The 26,442-nt window shown below is 36.7% G+C and overlaps 1 protein-coding gene across 3 annotated transcripts in view; it reads left to right on the forward strand.

Moving 5' to 3' along the window:
* The window catches only part of me1 (malic enzyme 1, NADP(+)-dependent, cytosolic), an 86,641-nt gene extending 68,539 nt beyond the window's left edge, over positions 1-18,102 (forward strand). For 2 of the 3 annotated variants that reach the window (XM_077575616.1, XM_077575617.1), the window contains exons 6-14: positions 1,795-1,898; positions 10,490-10,599; positions 12,149-12,246; positions 12,338-12,451; positions 12,722-12,827; positions 15,108-15,250; positions 15,345-15,518; positions 17,346-17,444; positions 17,522-18,102. In XM_077575616.1, the coding sequence (XP_077431742.1) occupies positions 1,795-1,898; positions 10,490-10,599; positions 12,149-12,246; positions 12,338-12,451; positions 12,722-12,827; positions 15,108-15,250; positions 15,345-15,518; positions 17,346-17,444; positions 17,522-17,689 (1,116 nt within the window). In that variant the 3' untranslated portion in view covers positions 17,690-18,102. Of the gene's footprint in view, positions 1-1,794; positions 1,899-10,489; positions 10,600-12,148; positions 12,247-12,337; positions 12,452-12,721; positions 12,828-15,107; positions 15,251-15,344; positions 15,545-17,345; positions 17,445-17,521 lie in introns of all 3 variants that reach the window. The other variant, XR_013295319.1, reaches the window with a different exon arrangement.
* Positions 18,103-26,442: the final 8,340 nt, after the last annotated feature.

Here is a 26,442-nt window from a genome sequence, read left to right on the forward strand (position 1 = left end):
ATCAAAAGTGTTGAAAATGGCTCGTTCTCTTTGAGGATGCAATGTTAATGGTTGAACAAACATGCAGTTTTTTAGGGTCTCCTGAAATGTGACGATTTTAAGGTACAAGGTTTCGGCCCGCAAAAGACCTTACCTTTCTAATAGTTTTACAGGCCGGAATAGCGCCCCTAGCAGCACATAAAACAAGCCAGGTTGCCCAATGGGAATTTTTTCAGTGTTCTAGATCTATTCTTAACTCATTCACTGCCATTGACGATAATAGACATAAAAAATGTATTTGAACAATTTCTATTAGTTTAACATTTTGTCCCATTTTTGTTAACAAGAGTATGAAAACCTACAATTATTTTTTATTGTACATTTAGAACAGATATAAAATTTGTGATTAATCGTGAGTTATCTAGTGAAGTCATTTCAAAATTTAATCGCCTGACGCCCCTCATTTTTAATAATCTTTTCTATTTGTTTTCTTAAAAAAAAAAAAAAAGATTAAAAACAAAAAATAAAAATAAAATTCCTTTTTTTCTAAAGAAAAAAAAAGAACATTATTAAAAAAAATTAGGGCCATCAGGCGATTAAATTTTTTCGTAATTTATTGCATGACTTCACTAGTTAATTCACGTTTAATCACAAATTTTATATTTGTTCTAAATGTACAATACTTTTTTTCTAGGTTTTCATACTCTTGTTAACAAAAGTGGAAAAAAATGTTAAACTAATAGAAATAGTTCAAATGAATTTTTGAAGTCTATAGCCGTCAATGGCAGTGAATTAGTTAATCTACTCTTATGAAATCAAGTATTGCAAAAAATGTCATTAATCTTGTGTCCGAATATTCAGGTTTTAATATCTGTATTGTAAGCAGTGCTGCATATGCACGGATGGGAACAGAATACATGTCACAATTCAATAAGTAAGCAGGATTATGAGTTTTGAGTCATAAAAGCCTGAGTCAGTGACATTGCGGTGTTCTTACAGTACTTTTGTTGTCATAAAGTGACACATCAGCAGTCTGCTTTTCGTAAAATCATGTTTTCTGGAGGTTATACAGTTGTGTAGGGATTTGCAGTTTGCACTGTTGTAAGTGAAAACATTTGTACACTGCAAGCTTTCCTCATGACTTTTCTCATTGCATGCAATTGCATCACTTTTGAAATGACCACCAAAGTGGCGCCGGTATTAGTCCACATCAAATGATCACGTTTTGCCTGTTTAGGTTACAAGTGACCTTAGCCAACTTTTTGCCTGTTACTGTCCAATAAATGCCTGCCAGGAAATGACTTGTCAGCATCGTATAAATAATGTTCTGGGTTGCCTCTTGACCTCGCATTGGAAAGGTGGCTGCTCCTCTCTCCATGCTTTGCTTATTATAGAGCCACTGTGTAATTATATATTCAAAATGCCTGGGGAGGGAAGGATGCTTGCTCAAATGAGGCATGAAAGCAGCTGCCAAGATTTGGGGATTAAAACGTCCAAACTCCGACGACATTTGTGCGTAATGCAGTGCAAGTAGAAATGTATTGCTTTGAGAGACGTCGGGCTCGCTGCCTGCGGAAATTTGTATGGACATAAAACATGTATAGAAGGCATGAAATTGCAGAACAAATTATGAGGATGAGGCTTCGTGCTTAGCAGCAGCACAAGCCCTCGCCACAAACTCAAAGAACAAAATGTGTCTGTCGTGTGGCATGGCTGGGCTACTAATTATTTTTACATGTTTTAATATGTAATCATCCTATTAAAATGATAAATATAGCATTAAAAAATACATTGTTTTCATTGTGTGTTTTTCAGGCACTGTTGCAGGATCCGCTGTACATTGGGCTCAGGCACAAGAGGGTGCGAGGCCAAGCATATGATGACCTGCTGGATGAATTTATGAAGGCTGTGTCAGACAGGTATGCACATTTTGGCTCTCACTTCATCATTTGCCCACTTGACAGTCTGCCGCTGTGACTTTAAGACATGCAGCTCTCTTAAGCCCTTTGGAGCCGACTGTATGCATGCAATGCGTAGTGCAGTCAGACACATTTTGTGGGATTTAGATGTCTGGAAAACAATTCACCAGTGAATCATTTGACTTTTATGAGTGGAATTTGGGGTTACATGCTATTCAAAACCGTGCGTAATAACCAAATTTGCTCGTGATGACCGGACCTTATTGAATAGTGATCAGAGAGGCACGAAATCTACCAGAGCTATAGATTTCATTCACAACCATTAAAATGAGTCAAAGTGCTGAGTTCATGTACTTGATGACAGTTTTGTGTACATTTGATTTATTTGAGTGCCGTTACATGTTTATATGCATATCACAGCGCTACAGAAGCATCATGGCCACCGATGTGCTTTGGCTAGGTTAGTGCTTGTCAGAATTTAAGAAAGAACATAAATAGAATTGGCAAAAGGAATCCACAACTCTAATAAGTGGGTAGCATCTCAACTACAGGGAACAGCCGTGCTTTTCCCCAAAAAGTACCCAGATTGGTGGAAAAATGAATAATTACAGGCTCTCGGAATGAGTGAATGATTATAGCTCTATGGGCTTGTAAGTAATATACTGTACATGTTTATTTTTTCTGACAAACACAACAAACATGAACCCAATTACTCCATATTGCCACAACAGCTATATACAGACAAGATGTATTTTGAAACTATTGTTTTTTAATGAAAACTTTTTATATCATTCAAACTAAGTCAATAATAAAACAAGACTAGGAATCTTTGTATCACATTTTCAGCTAAAAGGCCAAGTGCTACACATTGATGTACATATGTACATACAACTGTATTTGTACAGTATATATTTTTGTATAAAAGAAGTCAAACTGGATAAAAGCTTTAATTATTTTTTTAATTGGTTTAATAAAAAAAAAACTTTTTTTTACTTACTGTTATCATTGGATGGTATGTTTGAAAGCATTCTACTTGATGACTTGACAATTATGCTGAGTACCATTTGCATAAACTATAAAAAAAAAATAACAATAATTGGCATAATAATTTGGAAGGCGGTGTAATCGCTCTTCTATTGAAAGATAGAGAGACAGGCCAACATACACATTAGACAACAGACCAATGTCTAGTAGAAAGGAGCAACAGAGAAAGAAGGAAAGAATGTAATCTGTTATAATAATGGGTGCTTAAAAATACTGGCCCTCTGGGAGTAAAAATGGGGGCTGTAGATTTATTAAGGCCTCTCTTAGTCTCTTGGGGATGCCAGTCAACGGGCAGTGAGTGTGTGTGTGTGTGTGTGTGTGTGTGTCTCAGCACATGACCTCACCTTTACCTCAAAAAATGAAAAATGGACGCTATTTGTGGGAGTGACCCAAATCTGCTTCCTTACTACTGTTGAGGAGTCCTTGAGCAAGTCACTGACCCGGAACTACCTCACGCAAGTTTTTAAAGGTGCAGCACCATTTTGTTTTCAGTTTGCCCCTTTCACTCTGACATCTCCTTGTGCAACAGAAGGTGTGTGCGCAGTTTGTAAATTTTATTTTCCCTTGAGAGATAATAATTGATACCATAAAGAAAACAATCGTCCCAGAGGGTTTAATAATAATATGGCACCTAATATTAATATTATTACATAATAAGGTTTTCTCTTAAGTTTCATTGTTTTGTCAGGCTTTGATATGTTTGAATGCCATGATGAGTTTCATAGCGACACACTTTCCGTGTGAAAGCAGAAATGATCCAATATGCCGTTATCCTTAATATTTATTTTTTATGTTTTGCTCAAATACTGTCATAATTAAAGGATTTGGGGCTGTGTGCAACAAGGTTTTGTCAGAATTGAATTCACCCTGTAATAATTGGTGTGAGGGCTTTCCCACCAGGCTCGCTGACAGATGCTCACACTTTGGACAAAGACTTGGACACACAGACAAAACAACATGGCTGCCAAATCAGTTTAGGTCTTTTTCTTTCATAGTAGCAATAAACTCAGACTGGACAAAGTCAAATTACAGTATACAGTAAGTGATGCTCACATAAACTCGGATACAGTGTGAGATTTTGGTCCGTCATCTTGACCATCAGGAGAACCAATGACCTTGTAATGGCCACAATTTACATGTTATTTTTGTTAATAAAGTTGACAAATAAAATCCATAGTAACATTATAAGTTGTTGGATAATACCTCAAGGATTGAAATAGATGAGAAAAAAAAACTTAGGTTTATTTTTGGAAAATACTATAATATCAGTTTCTGTGATGGAGGAAAGTACAATGCGTGAAGATATAGTGTGGCTTCATTAGCGCTACACTACACTAAATACTGTGCCGTGCTGGGACTAAATGATACAATCTAGTAAGATTATTTACATAAAACCAATTTTAGGCCATTATTAATTTCCTAGAAATTTTGCATTGCAAGACCTTATGTTGTCAAGCCATTGTGGTTCTTAGTATGTTTCATTTATCAGCAAACCAGTGGCACAGCGAAAAACTTGAGTCTGCTTATCCCAACTGACGTTAAACCGGTCACCAGCCAATTGAAGGCCTGGTCACATGTAGACAAACAAACATTCACACCTATGAACTATTTTGTGTTTTCAATTTCCCAGGCATATTTTTAGAATGTGGGTGGAAACCAGAGTACCTGGAGAAAACTCACATGGGTACAGAGAAAACATGCAAATTCTACACAGAAAGGCAGATAAAAAAATGAATAGAAAAATCTGAATTCAACCAGTCTTTTGATTTGCTTGATTGGCAAATTGGCATTGTACGCAGCCTGTGACCAAAAAAGAAAGAAAAAAACACAGCCTGACTTTGCACATGCTTTATTCAATGGAATTTGACAATGGGTCTGCACGAGACTTTGACTCAGTCCGGCCATTTAAGGAAGTCAGATGTTTCACAGAAACTTATTGAAATATTGAACACTTTTGAGGCAATATGAACAACACATATGTCGTCGTCCCCCCCCCCCCCACACACACACCCACACACACACACATAACTGGATCTTCACTGGTTAAACACCAACAGCAAGAAGCTTCTATACTGAGAAGGTATTCCTCTTTCTCTTCAATCCCACAAGCTCACTAGTAGTTAGATGGTTAGAGGATGTCGGCCTAGATTTTCATTTCACGTTTTTGAGTCTATCATTCTGATATTTTTGTTTAAGTGACTAAGCTTTCCTACCCTGTCATTTATCCCTAAAAAAGATAACTCTTACGTTTGACAAATACACAGTATCATTTTTTGTCTTAACTGAATCAGGAAAAGAGTTGCAAAATCCTCTTCCTCTGTTGATGACCCTTTCATATCGGTTGCGTGTGAACTTTGGTGACCTTGCCAGTAGGAAGCTAAACCAGCAAAAGGTCAGCACCTTTCTCCATTTCTAAAAGGGCCAACACAATAAAAAGTTTATAGTGCCCTTCTTTGTCCCATTATCCTTTGTCTTCTTGGAGACACAAAGTGCTTTTAAAGCTGTTCCGCTTGATAGAAAACACATTTTCTCTACAACGCGACTGCTGTGTTGACGGCCAGGTTTTTAGTCTTAGAATTTCTTCTAGTGCTGCTAAAGGAGAAACCCCAATGGCACTCTTTTCAGGACATTTGCCTTTAATACAAAACTAATACAAATAGCACATAAATGAGAGACAGAAAAATAAAACAACCTCATCTATACTGATTATGAAAACAAAGGATTTCACCTCCTGTTGGGCTGACAGCACTTCAGGTGTGTAGTGAGCATTGGGGGTAATCTGCCCCTGTTTGCATGACCTCTGTTGCTCACTCACTGAAACATGACCTGCGGTATTTTTATTGTTTATAGGTTTTCAAAAACCTCTGTCTTTCTGTGCTCTCTTTTTCGACTGAATTTGAAGGGATTCAAAATCGTTTTCAAATTCAATTATTTTCAACACGTCTCCCTTCAAAAAAGTTGATCTCGCCGAACCATGTCATCTACAGTGGAGATAGCAGGTTTTTGTGATAAAAATGACACCAAGATAAATTATTTTAAAACTTTTTACACCATTAACCATGGAATATGTAATATTTTTGTGTGTGTTGAAAATAAGTTATTTAATCCACTACTATAGTAGATGACACAATGCTGACTAAGCCTATCAACTCCTCTAAGATCTTACATATTTTTTTGTGTTTTTTTTTTAATTCAATTTACATAGCATTAGGTGGAGCACCCCATTTTTTAAAAAGCTATCTAATATATTCATACAGTAATAAATGTGCAAATGGCAACAAAATTTAAATGAAAATAAACATTTGAGAGGCCTTAGCTGTCCATCAAGGTGCCTGACATAAAATACATGAAGCACAAATGCAGCAATACAGACGCTCCCCACCTTACGAACGAGTTACGTTCCCGACGATCGTTCGTAAGGTGAATTTGTTCGTAAGTTGCTTCAGTGCTATATTTTGTATTATAATTTATGTTTAAAGCCTATATAAGTATATTGAAGGTTTATATAAGTATGTTTAAGGCTTGTTCAAGTAACCTGCATTGGTTTGTACTGAAAAAAACTTAATAAAATGGAGAGAATACGTACAGTACTGTACTGTACTACGTATGTTAGAGCGAGAGAGCGAGAGAGACACACACAGTATGTACATGTACGTAATAAGATAAATAAAATGAAGTTTAACTTACTTTTGGAAGATGTACTCGATGCTTAAGGAGATGATGGAGGAGGAGGAAGAGGAGGATTTTATATCATGAGAGATTCTTCGTCGTCGCTGGAATCGGCTTCAAAAGTTATTTCCTGCTTCATGGGGACCGGCGTTTTTTTCCTCCTCCTCCTCGCCACGTTGCTCAGCCTCCAATGAGCTCTCACAGCGCCAATCGTCGGTATTAGCGGCGGAAAGAAGCACTACGCGCAATACAAAATCTAACTTACAGCATTTCTTTCCAAACATTTTTCGACATACTGCACGCGCAGAAATGTTCGTATGTACCGTTGTTCGCAACTCGAATGTTTGTAAGTAGGGGAGCGTCTGTACTAGGAAATGACTCACTTCACTATGTCTGCTTCTCACTGCTTGGGATATTTCTGATGTCTTGATCACAAACACTGACAGGCTTCAACGTAAAAAGGAAACAATGACTACTGCAAATGAATTCCACACATCTGCTGAGCACCAACACAGCACTCAATTATTATCATTTTAAATCATAGGATCTATAGCTGGCCAATAATGTGCCTGATGTAAAATAAATGAATCACAAACACAGCATTAATAGGGAATGACTCACTCTGTCCGCATTTTACTGCCTGGGATATTTTTGTCTCATATCTTCACTACAAATGCAGACAGGCATCAATGTAAAAAGGAAATAACAGTCGTGAAAAGAAAATATGAAATTGCTTCCCGAAAACCTGTCGCTGCCCGAGGTCGTGAATTCATTCATTCACTTCCACTTATCCAATGTCAGGTCGCACGGGCAGCAACTTAAGCAGGGGAGCCCAGACTTCCCTCTCTAGCCACTTCCTCATGGAGATCCCAAGATTTTCCCAGCCAGCCAGAAGTCCCCACCTCAAAAGTATTGGAACAGTTTTTGGTGTAAGACATTTGGGTTTCAGATTAATAGATGAATATGGGACAAAAGTTGAGTTGAGAATTCCAGCTTTTATTTCATGATATTTACGTCTAGATGTCAGAGCACCTTTTGTTTGAAGCCACTCGCTTTTCAAGTGAGCAGAAGTATTGGAATGGTCATTATTAAATTAACTTAAAGTGAATAACATCTATTATTTGGCGTAGCAATAACTGCATGAAGCCTGTGACCCAATGACTTAACCAAAAATATTTTTAGGGTTAGGCCAGGTCCAGTGATTGACCTGGCTAGTCAAGCACTTTTCCCCGATGAAGCAGCACCTCCTGTATGCTAAATGTCAATGTAAAGGGAACTCTTGTATATTTTAATAGGAATTAATATTTTAGTTGGTTATTATGGCATGGAAATGTTAATTAAGAGCCGAAACCAAAACCGGAATTTGATGAAACCAATGAGGAAAACTGAAACACACACAAAAACCTGTAAAAAAAAAATATAAATAAATAAAATAAAATCCTTGCTGGGTCATTTTCTGTAATTGACTTACATGAGAGCAGCATTACAGACTTTTTACATTTCATTCAATCCGTGACAAAATAGGTCAATCTCAGGATAGCAAAAATCATAATGTTAAAACTATAATGAATATCACATTAAAACTTTATCGCAACATAAACCAGCAACATTGCTGTGAATTTTATTTCTCATCACAAAACACAGCACATGAGCAAGGTGCACATGCAGGTCTTTCCCACAATCATCAGGGATAGGCTGCAGCTGACCCCTGTGACCCCGCGATCAAGTAATGGACCAATCATGTCGTACGTATTTGCAAACACTTGTTGCTAGGCAGAAGCTACTGTTCTAAAGTCTCATATTGACAGTCAGTTATGCTATGCTGTTACCATGGAAACCTGGACTGAGGACGAGACAGGGTGGTCACTTTGGAACTTGGAAAGTGAATCAAAAACAGCATAATAAGATGTTTTAGACAAATATTCGTTTTGATGCCCCTCAATGGGGGTGCTGTGGATGCCTGCGATCCACCCCAGGCCCCACTGACACAAACATTTTTATTTATTCATCTATTTTTGGGTCAAGCATCAAATTAGATTAGAACACTAGACACTACAAGTAAACCACTCATACATTTGACATCAGGCCATACAATACCCGCTAGTCACGTCTCTTTATTTGTATCTTTTTGACATTGGATTTTCTGGCAGGAGAAGGTCATCAGAGTCACACCTTTAACCAGTTCATTATTTCATTTCTCATGTCCCCAACTCCACCAGGCTTTTAATCGTGAAGAGTGAGCGGCCTATTGCAAACATTCTGTAAATTCCTTACCAGATGGGCCATCTGGTGAAAGGCATGGGAACTTGGCATTCCTTCAACAAAATTTGGCTTCGAAATCTAATTTCATGGCTCATAACACTGAGCTTATTTTTTTGGTATGACGTTTTTACAAGCTATTGACATTGGCTTCTGTCTTTCTAAATTGAACATTTGATTGGTTGTTTTAGGACCAACTTGTTGAACGCTGCTTTGTGTTCTTTTTTTCCCCTTCATTTTCCATTTTGTACCTCTCCGTTGAAACTCATCATTGGGGAAGGAGGTGTCCGCTTAAACAGTGTCCAGTGGTTTTATTCATGTTAGTTTGATAAATAATTTAGCTTGACTTGAGTTACGGGAGTATATTGCATTTACTTGGAAAAAAAAAACTCCTCTGTTTTTCTAACTAATTTTTTGGGGGGAGTTTTGTTTTTTTTTCTTTCTGTTTCTCTGAATATTTTTTTCTGTTTTACTGCATATGTTTTCTGTCATAAAAATACTCAGAAAAAAAGATGTTTTTAGGAGTCATTTTTTATTTTTATTTTTTTTGTTTTTAACCTCTGAACTCCAGTGACTTGCTGCAGACCCATAATAGCGGACACTTTTCTGCATGCAATACGCTTCTGTTGAAACTTAACTGTTAGCTGACTAAAATCAGATAAGATCGATTGACAAGTTCACATACTTATCTTAACTGAGCCATTAAGTGACACAGTTAAATGTACGTTGGAGGTATGCGGGAGGGTGTCTGCCATTAGCAAGCCTGCAACAAGTCACTTGGAGGTCAGAGGTAAAATAAATAAATAAATACTCCACCAGCTTCTGTTTTTTGGAGTCATTTTTTTTTCTCTTTTTTTGTTTTTAAGATGTGTTTCTCCCCAATTTGTTTTCTGTTTTTTGAGTCATTTTTCTACGGAAGCGTATTGCATTCACTTGGAAAAAAAAAAGAAGAAAAAAAACTTGTTTTTCTGGCAAGAGTATTTTCTTTTCTGTTTTCCTGAATATTTTTTCTGTCCCCAAAATATTCCGAAAAACAGGCTGAAAAAAAATATTCCGAAAAACAGGGAAAATAATTATTTAAAAAAACAGAAGAAAAAAAATATTCCGTAAAACAGAGCTGGTGTTCTTTTTTTCGGAGTATTATGTTTTTTTTACCTCTGAACTCCAAGTGACTTGTTGCAGACTTGCTAATAGCGGAAGCGGACACTTTCCCGCACACTTTACTTACTGGCTCTCAATAAAGGAATGAATGTATATACTGTATTGTGGTTTGTTCTCTAATCTGTGAGGGAAAACCCCTTTAAAAAATATTCAGAAAAACTGAAAAATAATTATTTTATAAAACAGGGAAAAATTACTCAAAAAAACTGAAAAAAATGTATTCAGAAAAACAGAGAAAATATATTTTTTTTAAACAGGAAAAAAAAACTTTAAAAAAATAAACAGGGAAAAAAATACTGAAAATACTCAAAAAACAAATTTCCCCCCAAAAATTTGTCAGAAAAACAGGACTTTTTTTTCAAGTGAATGCCGTATCAGGACTGCATTAAAGCAGCATGTGCAGCATGTGGCATAATTTTTTTCTGCAACAGTGTTAAATGTATCCCTCCTTTTTACAGGTATGGAATAGACTGCCTGATCCAGTTTGAAGACTTTGCGAACATAAATGCTTTCCGTCTACTCAGCAAGTACAGAAACATGTATTGCACATTCAACGATGACATCCAAGGTAGATGGGCACACGAAAACTGCTAATCTTTTGCTTCTTATGAGTCCACTTGTTTGAAAGGAACCCCGACTGTCATGACAAGTTTGCTCTATATTATTTACTTGGTTGTTACTAACATAACTAGTAGATACATTTTTCGAAAATCATTTCCAGTACAATATATTTTGTAGAAACTTTATCATTGTTATTTACGTCGCAACGCAATCAGTGCGTAGTGACGTAAATAGGCGGCTGGCTCTCTGCCGAGCAATGTGAAACACACATAAGGAAAGAAAGGTAAGCCTCTGTAGCGTTCCTAAAAGGACGATCAGAAAGGGACGATCAGAAAGGGACGATCAGAAAGGGACGATCAAAACTCTTGAATACGTCTGGTGAATGACGAGAGCACGGCGTGGGGGAGGGTGACTCTCCCGATCGCATGTTTTTTCCTTAGGAAAACTAATTGCCTTATTTTTTATTTTATTTTTTTTATTGACAGAATACAAATTGACATTTCTGTGATAAATCATTGTCAATGTAACAACAAATAATATATATATATATATATATATATATACATATATATATATATATATATACATACAAGCACTTAGACATTCCAGTTCAATATCACATTGTAACGGCAATTACAAATTTATATGATAATCTTAAATTTAAAAAAGGGAAAAAATGACAGACTTCAATTAAACAAACTAGAAAATATTTTCACAAATCTTATGACCTTTCTTATACTTTACAAATTTAAGAGACTCTATGTAATAACTAATATTAACCAAAAATACTTTAAAGCATGAATTAAATTTGAGAAATTTGGCTTTCTGAATATGAAATTTCCCTAATAAAATAAAAAGACCAACAATATTACAAATATCATCATCTTTGTGTGTAAACCAAGTAATAATACTTCCCCCCTCAATCTTTATAGTGTGACTAGTCTTTTGAAAAATACATTTCTCTATATCATTCCAGAACCTGATACTTAAAGGACAATCAGTACACTTTCTTGAGCAGTTTTAGAAAATGTACATCTATCATCTAAATTAACTATTATCTTGACACATATAAATTTGTGGAATATATGTTTTGTAATATTTTTATAAGTATTTCCAATACTTTGTTTGTAATAAAATATTTAAAAGGAACAATTTATATTTGCAAATTGAGAGTTTCGGGAACGCTAATTGGCGGCGTACTTACAAATAAAGTTTCTACAAAATGTATTAAACTGAAATTGATTTATGAAAAAATAATCTCATAGTTATGTTAGTAACAACCAAATAAATAATATAGAGTAAACTTGTCATTATATGGGGTTCCTTTTAAGTGCATGTATACAAATTATTTTGTCTACATTATTTGTCTAAACAAATATCTCTGGTCAATTTTAATTTGACCAACAATTTGACATTCAGATTTATACATTCTGGGGCATTAAGCAAATGAAAAGTTGTTTTCATAGTGCAGATAGATAATTGACAAACTGTACGACTGCAGCTAATATATACGATCCATGTATTTCATTGAACGGTTGCTGTGTAATTTCCCTCAGGCACTGCTGCAGTAGCGGTCGCTGGACTTTTGGCGGCCCTTCGCATCACCGGGGGCAAAATGAGTGACCACACTGTTGTGTTCCAAGGTGCTGGGGAGGTGGGTTTGCCATACGTATCCATTTGTGTGTCTGTCCATCCACACCTTTATAATCAGTGTAAAATTCTTACCTCCCTGATGTTTGTATTAGGCAGCGATGGGGATTGCGGAGCTGATTACAATGGCCATGGAGAAAGAGGGCCTTGCTAAGGAAGACAGTTTGAAAAAGATCTGGATGGTCGATTCCAAGGGCCTCATTGTCAAGGTGTCTTTATTGAAATACTCCCATCATATAGGTACACCATCTAACCTCGGTACAGTTTGCAATTAACCCCCCCCCCCCCGCCCCCTTGCTTTTCTTCTACAAATTTTCTTTCACAAATATTTGGCAAGCACATTCAAATGCAGTATCGTTACATTGGTTGTAAGCACCAAGAGAACCTTCAAGGTTAAATAATTAATTGCTACAACATCCATGTCAATGATCACCCACCGTTACTCTGTCCTGTTGTTTGACATTGTCTACATCCCTAAGGGTCGAGATCACCTGACGCATGAGAAGGAGAGGTTTGCTCACGAGCACCCGCAGATGAGGACCCTGGAGGATGTGGTTCGTGAACTGAAACCCACAGCTCTCATTGGTAAAACACTTTTTGTAGTCGTGTGTACACTGATGACGCTGGAAGCATGTGTGGCGCCAATGAAGTAGGCTATGGCACCTTCTAGCAGTGGTTGAAATTTTGGAAAAGATTATATATGAGGTCCTCAGTCAGAGCGTGCCATAGTCTATACAGGGATGAGCATATTTAATGCTGGATGGGGCCACAATTTTTCATCAGTGCTACTCGGGGGGCACATACAACAAACTTCCTAACCAGTTGTATGACAAAAATGCTATTTTTGATATGGACAAAATATGTGCATATTGCCAAAATACCAACATTTGTGCTCCTAATACATTGAATTTTTCACAATATGTTTCTCAATGCATGTATAAAAGATCCACTATCTGAACCCGCCGTCAAAGAGTTTGTAGAAAATAACAAAATGACCATATACTGTGATTTTTTTTTTCCAGTTGCAATGGGCTTCCTTGCATAAAAAATCCATTCAAGGATGGCACAAAACTGTTGCTTTTAACAAAAAACAACACCCTCCAAAATTTTGTACTATTGAGGTGTACTATATTCCTCCTATATATCATTCCAAATCTGAAAAAAAATTAAATAAGTAAGCCTACACACATAGTAAAGGGCATTATAAGACCTGGTGTAAGTGCAACTAAGCCATGTCTGCCATCTCGTGGTGAATGGTGATATTACAAATCTCGTGGATTTTCATATTCATGGTTCTATATACGGTATATATATATATATATATATATATATATATATATATATATATATATATATATATATATATATATATATATATATATATATATACAGAGAGAGAGTTTTATTTTTTTTAGGGTGGGTTCCTGTTTTTTTTTCAGAATTATTTCCCCCCATTTCCCATGGAAAGCATTTATTGAATGTTTATCTTGAAAAAGCCTCATGCAATAAGTCATATTAACTCATTCACTGCCATTGCTATAAACTTCAAAAATGTATTAAAACTATTTCTATTAGTTTAACTTTTTTTTCCCACACTTGTTAACAAGCGCCCCTAGCAGCACATAAAACAAGCCAGGTTGCCCAATGGGAATTTTTTCAGTGTTCCAGATCTATTCTTAACTCATTCACTGCCATTGACGATAATAGACGTCAAAAATGTATTTGAACAATTTCTATTAGTTTAACATTTTTGTTAACAAGAGTATGAAAACCTATTTTTTTTTATTATATATTTCGAACAGATATAAAATTTGTGATTAATCGTGAGTTAACTAGTGAAGTAATGCGATTAATTACAATTACAAATGTAATCGCCTGACGCTCCTAATTTTTAATAATCTTTTTTTTTATTCATTCACTGCCATTGACGGCTATAAACGTAAAAAAAAATATTTGAACTATTTCTATTAGTTCAATTTTTTTCCCCACTTTTTTCCAAAACCTATAATTTTTTTATTGTACATTTAGAACAGACATCAAATTTGTGACTAATCGTGAGTTAACTAGTGAAGTGATGCCTGTCACCCCTAATTTTTAATAATCTTTTTTTTCATGAATTTATGGCAGTGAATGAGTTAATAACAACTATTGTGGACAAATACTGCCGCCGCAAAAAAAGCGCCTACAGTCATTTCACCCGCCCGTCGGCACAGATGTCATTGCAGTATAAAAGGCTACATAAAACTATTCATGCGAGTATTGGGGCGCGGCCAATTACGTCATAACCGTAAACGGAAGCAAAGTTGATGGATGAAAACCCCGAAGTCGGAAGTCCCCCCTCCTCCGTGGCATATAGTCCATTATTCAGAATTCTAAATAGATTTGTAAATAATGATGAAACTTGGCTATATTCTAATGCTAATTGCTGCAAAACGGAAACAGATGGAAATATACTTTATTTTCCTGTTGAAAGAAGAGACATAGTCCTTCTTTTGGTAGTTTCCATATTTTGCAATATTGCAATAGAACACAATATTCTGTGGGCCTTGCAAAATCAGTCAAAATCCAGTAAAACAGCCAGGAGTGAAGGGGATTGAGCTTAAGTTGTAAATGTGGGCCAGTAGTACTTCCAATAGTGTTTTAGTCTGCCGGCGCCACCATTAATACAATAGTATAGCCCTAATTACCGTAAATATTTGCATTTAAAAAACACTGCAAGAATCTAAATATAAAAGGCCAAATGAAGAAGAGTTAAAAAAAAAAAAACTCATTCATTGCCTGCCGTTGGGAACGTCCAAATGTGTTTTGTCGTGCCTGCGAACCGAGGACCCCCTGTTGTTGTTGATGACTGGCTTTCTGTTTCAGGTGTGGCAGCTGTGGCTGGCGCCTTCTCGGAGCAGATTATCAGGGACATGGCGTCCTTCAACAAGCACCCCATCATCTTTGCTCTCAGCAACCCGACCAGCAAAGCCGAATGCACCGCAGAGCAATGTTACACCTTCACAGAGGTATTGTGCAAATGTATCCATGCTTGCGCTCATTTTATGTGGAAAATGCACGTCCTGCATTTCAATAGATAATCATGCTGACCTTGTGCTGTAGGGCAGGGGCATCTTTGCCAGCGGCAGTCCATTCGACCCCGTCACCTTACCTGAGGGGAGGACGTTGTACCCTGGTCAAGGAAATAACGCGTACATCTTTCCTGGTGTGGGCCTCGGGGTCATCGCCTGCGCTATTCGACACATCACTGAAGATGTTTTCCTTACTGCCGCAGAGGTAGCATTGACATTTGACACCACCAGGTATACATTGAATAAAAAGCACATTCACATAAGCACACCGATGCAGCCTCGAATAAGACCGCCTGTCTTAAAAAGACTGAATCCAGCCAGACCCTTTCACTGGATTATTATTTCCATTTGCAACAAGTTATGTAAAGCTAAATTCGAGCATTTTCATTTAGCGAATTATTTTATTTAGCATTCTCAAAATTATGCTGTTTTTTCCCCCATTCAGTAAGGCCAGTTGGTCTTCATAATTGATGTATTTATTATTATTATTTATTTTTTGTTAACAGCATCTCAATTTTTTCATTATTGCCACTGTTGACTCATTTACTGCCATTGACGACTATAGACGTCAAAAATTAATTTTAACTATTTCCATTAGTTTCACATTTTTTTCCACTTTTGTTAACAAGAGTATAAAAACCTAGAAAAAATGTATTGTACGTTTAGAACAAATATAAAATTTGTGATTAATTGTTAAGTAGTGAAGTCATTTAAAGTTTAATCACCTGATGGCCCTAATAAAATATATTTTTTAAAAGATTATAAAAAATTAGGGGAGTCATACAGTTATTTTTTTTTAATTGTAATTAATCACATGACTTCAATAGTTAACTCACGATTAATCACAAATTTTATATCTGTTCTAAATGTACAATAAAAAAAATGATAGGTTTTCATGCTCTTGTTAACAAAAGTGGGAAAAAAAATCTTATACTAATAGAAATAGTATTAAGATTGAATTTTTGCCGTCAATGGCAAATTAATTTCTTTTCAAATTTGTAAATAATATCCAACATTTTAATGACTGCTAGAAGTAGGGCTGAGTTTTAAAAAGTTGAATAATCAATACTGGTGTGCGTCTCAGCATCAGCTGGGATCGGCAAGTTTGCTACTAATAATGGTGATGAAAGAATACAAAAATGACATAATAGAAAAACAGACTTCTCTAAAAACAAATAGCATATAAACTAAGGATTATAATAAAAATATATAAATAAAATGGCATGAGTCATGTTGGTCATATTCTTGCTCAAGCGTTGCCTGGAGTTTGGACTCGCAACCAAAATCCACGTTTGTGTATTGGTTAACCACTTAACCAATGAGGCCCGAATCAACACAAATGGGTTACTAGTTGTACTTTGGCTGAAAAACCCATCATAATCCAAAAAAAGAGAGAAAAATCCAATGTGATCATAATGGTTACATAGAGGGCACTTACATAGCACGTGATCTACAACTAGTTAGGATAAGAGCTATATAGAATGGATGGAAGGATGTGTCTTGGCATGTTTGTTTTCATACGCCAAACGTATTATTAAATACAAGACATTTTGAGCCCTCTATTTCATCAGTATAATATTTTTTCCCCATTAAAGCCCTGACGTATATGATCTGACACATGCATTGCACGGATAATCCATTAGGGGGCAGTATCACCCAGCTGATGGCTTTTCCATTGACCTTGCCCCAATTGAGAAAGGAGAGACACCTATACGTATTAATAGTGGTCTTTCTGATTTTTGGAAATACTAATATGTTTGATATGTCTGTTTATTATTATATTTTTGATAGTTATAAATGTATGAATTTAAAGCTTTGTGACCAGATGTATCAAATATCACACAAATCAAGTCATATTTTCATTTTTTATTTATTTTTTTATTATATTTGTGTGTTCAAAAGGACCAATAAAAACTATATTTACAAATAATCCGAATTTTCTCTCATATATTTCAAGGTTCAAGCTTTATAGGGTTAAGGGCAAACATGATTGTTTGTGTTGGTGATAATTTGTGTGTTGCCTGTAAAACAGGCTCTTGCTGACCTAGTGACAGAGAAGGACCTTTTTGAGGGAAGACTGTATCCGCCTCTCAGCTCCATCAGGGAGGTCTCCCTTGTGCTGGCAGTCAAGGTGAGAGTTCAGCTCATGTGCACTGACATTTCCTTTGGTGCGCTTTGCTTATTCCTTGTTCCTTTTATGTGTTGCAGATAATCGAATATGCCTATGAGCACAACATGGCCACACTTCAGCCAGAGCCGTCTGACAAAGAAGCATACGTGCGCTCGCTCATTTTCACCACTGACTATGATGACTTTACTGCCGACTCGTACCGTTGGCCAGAAGACAGCATGACAGTTCAGTCTTGTAAACTTTGACATCATGAACCTCATAGGAGCTCAAGTTAACCACGGTCATACAAACATAATTGTATAAAAAAAAAAATTGTAGGAATTTTATGGTAACAACACTGGCATAAAAGCACTTTTGGATTTTTGATGATGCTGAAAGAAGTTTCCATTGTGTTGGGCATTACTTTCATCACTGAGGTTTTGGTAGTTGAGACTATTTTAGTAATTCAGTTTAGGTTAATAATGTAGGTGGAATTTTTTTCTTCTTCATCAGAATGTCTTAATTCTGAACCACAGACTTGTCACATTGCAGTGTGAAACCGCTGTCAAATAATGCACCAGTTTTGTGAAATTGCACTGTAATATTATAATTGTTTTTGGGATTATGCCATCTACTGTAGTATTTTAAAATATTTTGATTAAAAATCATTTTGATTGTTCTTGTCTTTGTCCAAACCTTACTCTTATGTAATGAGTACAGTATTAGACAGTGGTTTTCATATAAAATTATTAGAACATTGGCAACAAGAGAATTAAGAAAGCATTTTAGTTCTGCTAAAAGTAACTTGATGAGTTTATATATATATATATATATATATATATATATATATAATATATGTATAATTGTTACATGAATAGGTAAGTTAGAAGTCAGCAACCTTGAAGATTCCTCAGCAAATCGTTTTCGAGACATTTGTTCATGGTAATATAGTGCCCTCTAGGGGCAACGTTTGAAGTTGCAAATAAATTAAAAATACTTACCATGCTGTGTAAATGGGAAATATTTGGTAAGTGTGCTAAATGTAGATTACGTTGCAATGTTTTGTTTTGTTTTATATCAATGTTGTACCTTTTTAAAATTGTACCTGATTTTCCATATTTATAACTGAGTCATGGCACACAAAGACAATCAAGAGTTTTATTTTATTTTTATGAGCACCAGGTTTGTAAATTATATTAAATGAAAATGTCAGAAGTAATTTATGGTCATATTTAATGACGTCCTGTTTTGTCAACAAGTGTGCTGTGAAAATTTGACGCCCACAAAACGTGTTGACAGCCAGCCACAAGAAAAAGTTCACACTAGTTTGTGTCTGTCAGGTCAGAATTAAATATGATTTGACGTTAATTAATCGATCCACAGTCAGACAGTCAGTACCAGAGGCACTGGCTGGCCCACTGGCCATTCCAGTATGGAATCAATATGGAGGCAACTGGACCAGTCAGCATTCAGTGTTCAGCGTCCCTCCTCAGGCGAGTCTGTGTGAGAGAAACTTTTGCGTTACTCGCTTTCCTTGCTTGTCCCTCCTTTCAAATACCCCAAAATGGCCCAGGGCACCTATTGCTCTCACATGTGGATCAATATGTCTCGATGTCAACACCATCCGTTGTGCATTAACTGTCTGGAACCATCAACAGTTAATGGCATATCACTGGCCTTTACCCAAAAAGTTGAGTTGCTTTCATTTAGGAAATCTATGTGCAGGGTACAATACAACTGCTTGACATTTTCATTTTTCTTTTTTTTTTTTAAATTTATGGCAAATATAATCAAATAAAAGTACCTTCAGTATACAGTTTTAATCCTTGGTACTAAGCACATCTGTATTGGTACTAAGGTGCTCAATATAAACTTTTAAGAACACAAGTTCACATCCAAGTTAAGATAACAAAGATAACTTACTCTGGCACATTTTACCTTTTTAGTATTAAGTATAAACTTGGAGATCTACTGTTAGGTAGTCAACTCCATTCTTGATAAAATAAGTCAACCACAAAATTTTCTTTACAATATGTTCTGTGCAGCCAACCAGTCTAAGCATAGTATTCTGATTAATATTGTGGTCGTGGAATATGCATAAAGTGGCAAAATCCAACTGTTTTTATCCATCTGGGGGCGGCCATTTTGCTGTCAACTGAAAAAGACATGCTTGGGGCTCAGGTAATGACCAATCACGGCCCAGCTTGTGAATGTCACAATACCAAACTCCCAAAATTGATGAGCTGTGCGTGATTGGTCCTTAACTGAGCCCTAAGCAGCTCTGATGTCATTTTTAGTCGACAGCAAGTGGCAAAATGGCTGCCCCCTGAGATAAATAAAAATGGCTGGATTTTGCTGCGCAATTCATATTCCACAAACACAATATGAAGCAGAATGATGTGTTTAAACTACTGGGGGAATATACAACACATTAAAGATTTTGTTGTTGACTTTCACCCTAAAATGTTTGTTTGTTTAATACAGTATACTTGAACTATGGGGTATATGCCACGGTGGAGGCGGGACTTCCGACTTCCGGGTTTTCACACATCAGCTTTGTTTTTCGGTTCCGGTTTGCGACATGTGGGCTATGTCCCAGTACTTGCGCTTCCGCCTTTGTGCCCCTCGGTTGTGCCCCCATCAACGGGTGCAAGTGTGTAGTGTCAGGTGTCTGTCTCAGTTGTCCGAAGCATTTCAGAGAGCTGAGACTCTGTGCCTGCTCCCGCCCTTTGGCCAGCGCGCGGTTGGGGGGCGCAGGGGTTGGGGTGCGAGTGTTGGAACGCGGCCAGCAGTGGCTGGAAACAGCGCTGATGTGTGAAACCCGGAAGTCGGAAATCCGTGGCATCTATCCCAAACCCTGCCTTCAAGTGCTATGGGAAAGATGGACATTAACACTTGGAAACTCCTAATTACGATCGTGTTCTGTTCATGTGATTTTGTTGTTACAGCAAAATTGTGTATGCTACGTAATTGTGTAGATTCTAAAACAACCTGCTGTGCTAGTGAACGTTAATGCCCTTATAAGTGTTAATGTCTTGCCATTCACAAATCCTTCGGCGCTCTCCGCCATGTTGAAACTTGAATAGTTCTCTCAACTCGGAAACTCGAGTATCAAAATAAATTCCCAGTTGTCCAGTAGAAAATACGACATAAGGGGGCGTTCACGTGCAATTTTCTACTCGAAATGCAGTATTTACCATAATTTCGATACCACATGAAGGCAGCATAATTACATCAGATGAAACATCGTCTTTAGTATTATCTGCTGTATATGTTGTATGCTAAGTCGGGTTAAAATAAACTAGCAGGAAATTTACGGATAACACGTACAAGATGCCACTAAATATTCAACAAAATTAGTACATTCAAAACAAACACAGTTTTGATAGGAGTTGTAAGAACGTATCATGCACTATTTACAATGTTTTAATTGTTGTTTTTTTATATTCCAATAAAGATTTTTGTAATTGTCCATGAGAAAATCATCATAGCAATGATCCAAAGTGCGTCTCTATCATCACCTTGAAGCTCTTGCTGCCACCTTTCTCGTAAGAGACCGGCTGGGACGACAGCTCCATCTTTTTGACCTTGTTTACACTCTCACACTAAATTGCACCTTGCTAGGACCTTGTGATCGGTGCCAATCAGCAAAGACCCCGAGGGGTTGCCGCCTGTGTCTGTCTGCCCATCCTCCCTGTCGTCTGTCTGACAACTACTCAACTCATACGGGCTGTACCACGCCACCAACTCCCATGCAGCCAGCGTGTCCTGCAGGAGCAAGCAATCCTCGTATGTCCTCGCATTCGCTATTCACACACCACAATGCTTTATTTCGTTCAGCAGTGTTTGTTGTCATAGTTAGCAATAAATTGCCCATCAATTCGCGTTCATGTCTTGCTCACATTGTGCACATTTGTATATGGAAATCTCTTTCCCGTTGTGTTCATGGCTATTATGATACGAGTTCAGTTATCAATAGTTGTTTAGAAAGCAATTACGTGAACAAGCCTTGAGATATGAAAATATATAATTAGACTATTTAAAAAAGAAGAAGCATATTATTATTTGTATTTACGTGATGAGGGGTGGGAGTTTCAGAAAAACAAGAAATTCATGGCCTCTGATAGTGAGCAGCAGAGGGCGCTCTAACACGTAATTTATTAGAGGAAAGCAATTTTACTTCTATAAGACTCATGAAATGTTTTCATTCAAGTGTTAAAATTATTTTTGAAATTATTTTGGAAATAGTGTTTCATAAAATGTCCCAATGGAACATATAGTAATTATGCAATCAAACTAACACTGCTAACACGTCTTATAGTGTGTAGTTGGTGAACACTGCAAAGTCTCTCTAAATGTACTCTTAAATTACACTCTAAAAACAGTTGGATCGAATTTACGTAACCCAATTATTTATCAAAAATGGACCGTGTTGTTTTATACAAAATGACCAAATTTTTTGACCCAAGTAAAGGATCTGACCAATATTTATGAGTTGTTTTACGCTAAAAGACCCATTTCTTGATTCAAAGTTGGATCAAACCGACCTAAGTAGATGATCGGTCCATTTTTTACCCTTAGTTGGGACCCAACTGTTTTAGAGTGTAGACTTACACTACACAACAAAGTTGGAGGAAAAAAATAATAAAAATAAATGAACCCATGCAGTAGACTGACATGCATGGATTGCTTTTTTGACCAGAAAAACTTATATTTGCATATTTGAGTAGTATTGTCCAAAGCTTCAATGTATTTATATTATTGGTTAATTGTATTATTAAAAATAAAAAAATAAAAAAATATGGAGTTGTGATGTTTGTCTCCACTTTTTAACTTATAACTGAAGCTGCCTGCATACAAAGTATATGTCCGTGAAGGTTTTATATCAAGCATTACTTAGGAAAATATGAAGTTTGGAATGAAAACATAGGAAAGATGTCCTCATGATGTTTTTGCATTTTGATGTGAAATATAAACAACAATCACCAAACCACATCCCTTGCCCACATAGTAGAATGCATGCCCTTCATCCTCCAGGCTACAAGAAGAATAAAAAGTTGTTCAACACACTGTTATGTTCCAATAAGGTCCAAGCAAATGTCAATTGTTTTCTAAATGGCATAGAATCCAGAAGGAAGGGTGGGGGAGCAAAAGTTCACCCCCCAGATATTGAGAGAGTTTTCAGCCCTGATGTGCCATGTCGGACGTTCAGTGACCAGCATAAAAGTGCGAGAGCTGTAATTCCAAATTTAACACACCTGCTCCCTATTCACACCTGAGATATTGTAACACCAATGAGTCACATGACACCAGGGAGGGAGAAGAAGACACTGTGCTCAATTTGGACATTTTCACAACGAGGTGTACTCACTTTTGTTGCCAGGGTTTAGCTATTAATGGCAATATTTTGAGGGAACAATAAAATTACACCGTTAAATAGTACACTGACTACTTTTCATTGTGTACTGTCAATTCTTCAGTGTTGTCGCATGAAAAGATATAATTAAATATATGCAGAAATGTGAGGGCTGTACTCACTTTTATGAGATGATGTACTACCAAATATTCACACTTTCCCTTTGGCCAGGACAGGAGTTAATGTTCCTATCACAAGTGTACAGCAACTTTTGTATTTTATCAGCCTATTGAGGACATCATGTCTGACTAATATGAAGTCAGCACCTATGCACATGGCCTTGCTTCCCATTCTGCTGCTCCTGTAAGTGATCATTGGAATAATTTGCAGAGACGGCCTCGTTTCGCAGTTTGCCTGGACAGGTTTTAGCCTCGGAGGTAGTGACGAGTGCAGGTTTCAGACAGCCTGTTGTTTCTTGTGCGGGTACCACACACAGATACCAAGCAGAAGCGCCGACGCCTCAGCAACTTTTCCATAATTAGATGAGGCCTTACGCGCCGTCTAGGGTTGTTTTCCTGAAATATGACGTGACATGTGTGACTACGACCCAAAGTCGTGTTTAATTAATTTTTGCAGCTACGCGGGGAGCTAGGCGTGATTCCCTGCAGCTTCCTGTTCCAAGGAAAAGTCCACTTTGATAACATTTGATGTATCATTGCTAAAATGTATATTTCATGCATAACTTCTACTGGTCCAGTCATTGAAATCAGTCACATGAGCTTAATTTTAACGTGTTTTATCTTAGTTAAGCTAAGCTGCACACTACGTCGCCTTCAGCTGCCGAGCATGTCTTTGCCGCCTTTTGAATGTTGGCACATGCTAGCAAGGCTTGTGCTTATTATTCTGCTGTGGGCTCCAGATGGATCAACACATGCTGAAATTATTACAAGGAAGACATTTGCATCTGACCTAAATCCCTCACTTCTGCTCCGCCGTGAAAACACGTCAGTCCAAAAATATTCTGAGACTACAAATGGGAAGATTTGCACGGAAGCAATTTTATCACAGAAAGTGAGGAAAATTATGATATCATTGTAATTCCACTAAAATTCACTGGAGACCTGTCCAAGGTGCATCCTGCCTTTTGTCCAAAGTCAGCTGGGATAGGATCCATTTGACCTTAGTCCCTAACAAGGAGAAGCGCTATGAAAGATGGATGGATGCATTTCCAAACTCAGCAACAAGCATATTCAATATATATGTTTACTTTTATCATTTACAACAGTTTTACTCTGTTCATTAGAATCATTTACACGTCAGGGATTAGTACACATCATGTCACTGGGTCACCGGTTTGAATGTAGTTATTGCAATTGCAGTTATTGGTTATGCCACCAAATATTAAATGCTGTTCCTTTTTAGGTGATTTTGTCATGTCCGTTCCATTTCTTTTGCTCACTTGAAAAGTGGGTTGCCTCAAACAAAAGAACACGATGAAAAGCTGGAATTCTAAACTTTTGTCAGATATTGACCTTTTGATCTGCAACCAAGTCTTCAGTTTACAACAAAAACAAATTAATTGACTTTGTCGTTCTACTAATTTTGGAGGGGATTGTATGTAAATGTGAACGTACATTTCCACAGCAATGACATTTTACAAACAGGAAGAAAGAAAAAAAACACGTTGAAAAAGTGATAGTTTTCCAGCAGCTGGGGCGTCAAAACCTACAGTGAAATAACAGAAATGTATACTTAATTTCATAAAAGTGCTGCCATTAGTTTTTTTTAATTACATTATTTTATGGAAAGAGGTTGTATTGTGTTTGATGTGATGATGTTTGACAAAAAAAAAAATAGATATTGGGTTTAAAATTACAACAATGTACTTGTTTCATTTATATAGCGCCTTTCCAAGGCCCTCAAACCGCTTTACATTTTGACTATTCATTCACAGTCTGATGACCAGTGTTGTTCAAGTTACTTTTTAAAAGTAAAGAGTTATAGTTATAGTTACTTATCTAAAAAAGTAACTTATTACTTTACTAGTTATTCAATTATTAAAGTAACTACGTTACGTTACTTTACTTTACTTTATATATATTGTTGTTCTGTCTTACAGTAAGATAAAATACAACTCCCTCCAAACACTATGAAATGGAACAATAAAACATCAGCATCTTTATTTTTATCAACTTGCCTTCAAAACAAAAGTTGCTGCAATATGAAATAAATAAAATAATAATCAACTGAAGACAAAGCAAACTATTTTCGGCCTCACAAAACTATATAAATTCACCTCACATCTGGCCATTTTAAATAAAATAAAATAAAAAGATGGATGAACATAAGAAAGTGCCTTTCAGCCTCAATAAGCACATTGCGATGCTTTTCAGTAAGGCTGCTGTGTGTGCTGAGGTATTTTAAAAAGAAAAAACAAAAATCTGTCTTAAAACTTGCACAATACTCCAAACGCTTTACTCCAGTACTACTAGTGGTGGTATTATGTATTCTCTCTATCTAGTTCTCACTTTCCTCCTCTCCCCATCTCTCTCTCTCTGTACCCCTCTCCAAATTTCCTCTCCTCTCCATCTGTCCATTTCTTTCTTTCTAGCTTTCTGTTTCTATTGTGCTTTATCCGCAGGAATTCGAAGTAGTGCTTGTATTTCCACCCTAAAAAGCCTCCACTCTCAGTTTCATGCGCACTTGCCATTGCAGCGTGTCGGTTAGCGTGTTACCGGAGTGTTGTATTGACCTTTAACATGTGACGTCACAGCCCTCATGGGAACGCCCCCTCATGGGAACGCCCCCTCCGGGACGCTGGACGGCAAAAGAGCCACTTGCCTGTATTGTAACCATTGAATCTCGTACAGTGTTAAGTTCTTTATCGAATCGATTTTCTTATAAAATGGTCATATCTTGCTGTGCGGTCCGTTGTATAGATAGACAAGGGAGTAAACCAAATATTGCTTTTTTATCGCATACCTACTAATGAAGTCAAAAGACGTCGGTCGATTGATAGCAGCAATCAGCAGAAAAGACTGGCAGCCCACAAAGTATTCACGGATTTGCAGCGATCATTTTTTGCGAGGTTAGTAGATAAATGTTCATACATTTTACTAGTAAACATACACTCTGATAACAGAGGTGTCGAATTACGTGTTTCAAATCACATTATTGAGCCAGATAGTTAGCGTCTACTCCAAATGCACAAACACATTGCTTAGTTTTCAAATGCACCTTCTTTAAAACTATTAAGTGCACTTGACTGTTTAATAATGGGGGATCTGGTCTTTGTACTTGGAGTTTTTCACTCTGGAGCCGGAGTCATATTCATGAAATTATTGCATAGCTTGTCACTACGATAGTCATTTGTTCCATGCTAGTAAACATAGTAACATAACATCATCACAGCGTTTCAATATAGAACGAACTGTTTAAAAATAAGTCAGTTAGCATGATAAACAAGTTTTACTTTTGTATTACGAGGTATATTGTCCCTAACTTTAAATGTTTTTCTCTTTTTTTAAAAGAGTTTTTAAGTTGCATTTTACAGTTTATTCCCTTATATAACAGACAAATATGAGTGAAATTTAGATTAATTTGTAAACAAATTTGAACAATAAATATATGTATTTGTAATGTGGGTTTTTTTTGTGTGGGGGG

This window comes from Vanacampus margaritifer, chromosome 9 (assembly GCF_051991255.1).
Source record: "Vanacampus margaritifer isolate UIUO_Vmar chromosome 9, RoL_Vmar_1.0, whole genome shotgun sequence".
Classification (NCBI taxonomy): Eukaryota; Metazoa; Chordata; class Actinopteri; order Syngnathiformes; family Syngnathidae; genus Vanacampus; species Vanacampus margaritifer.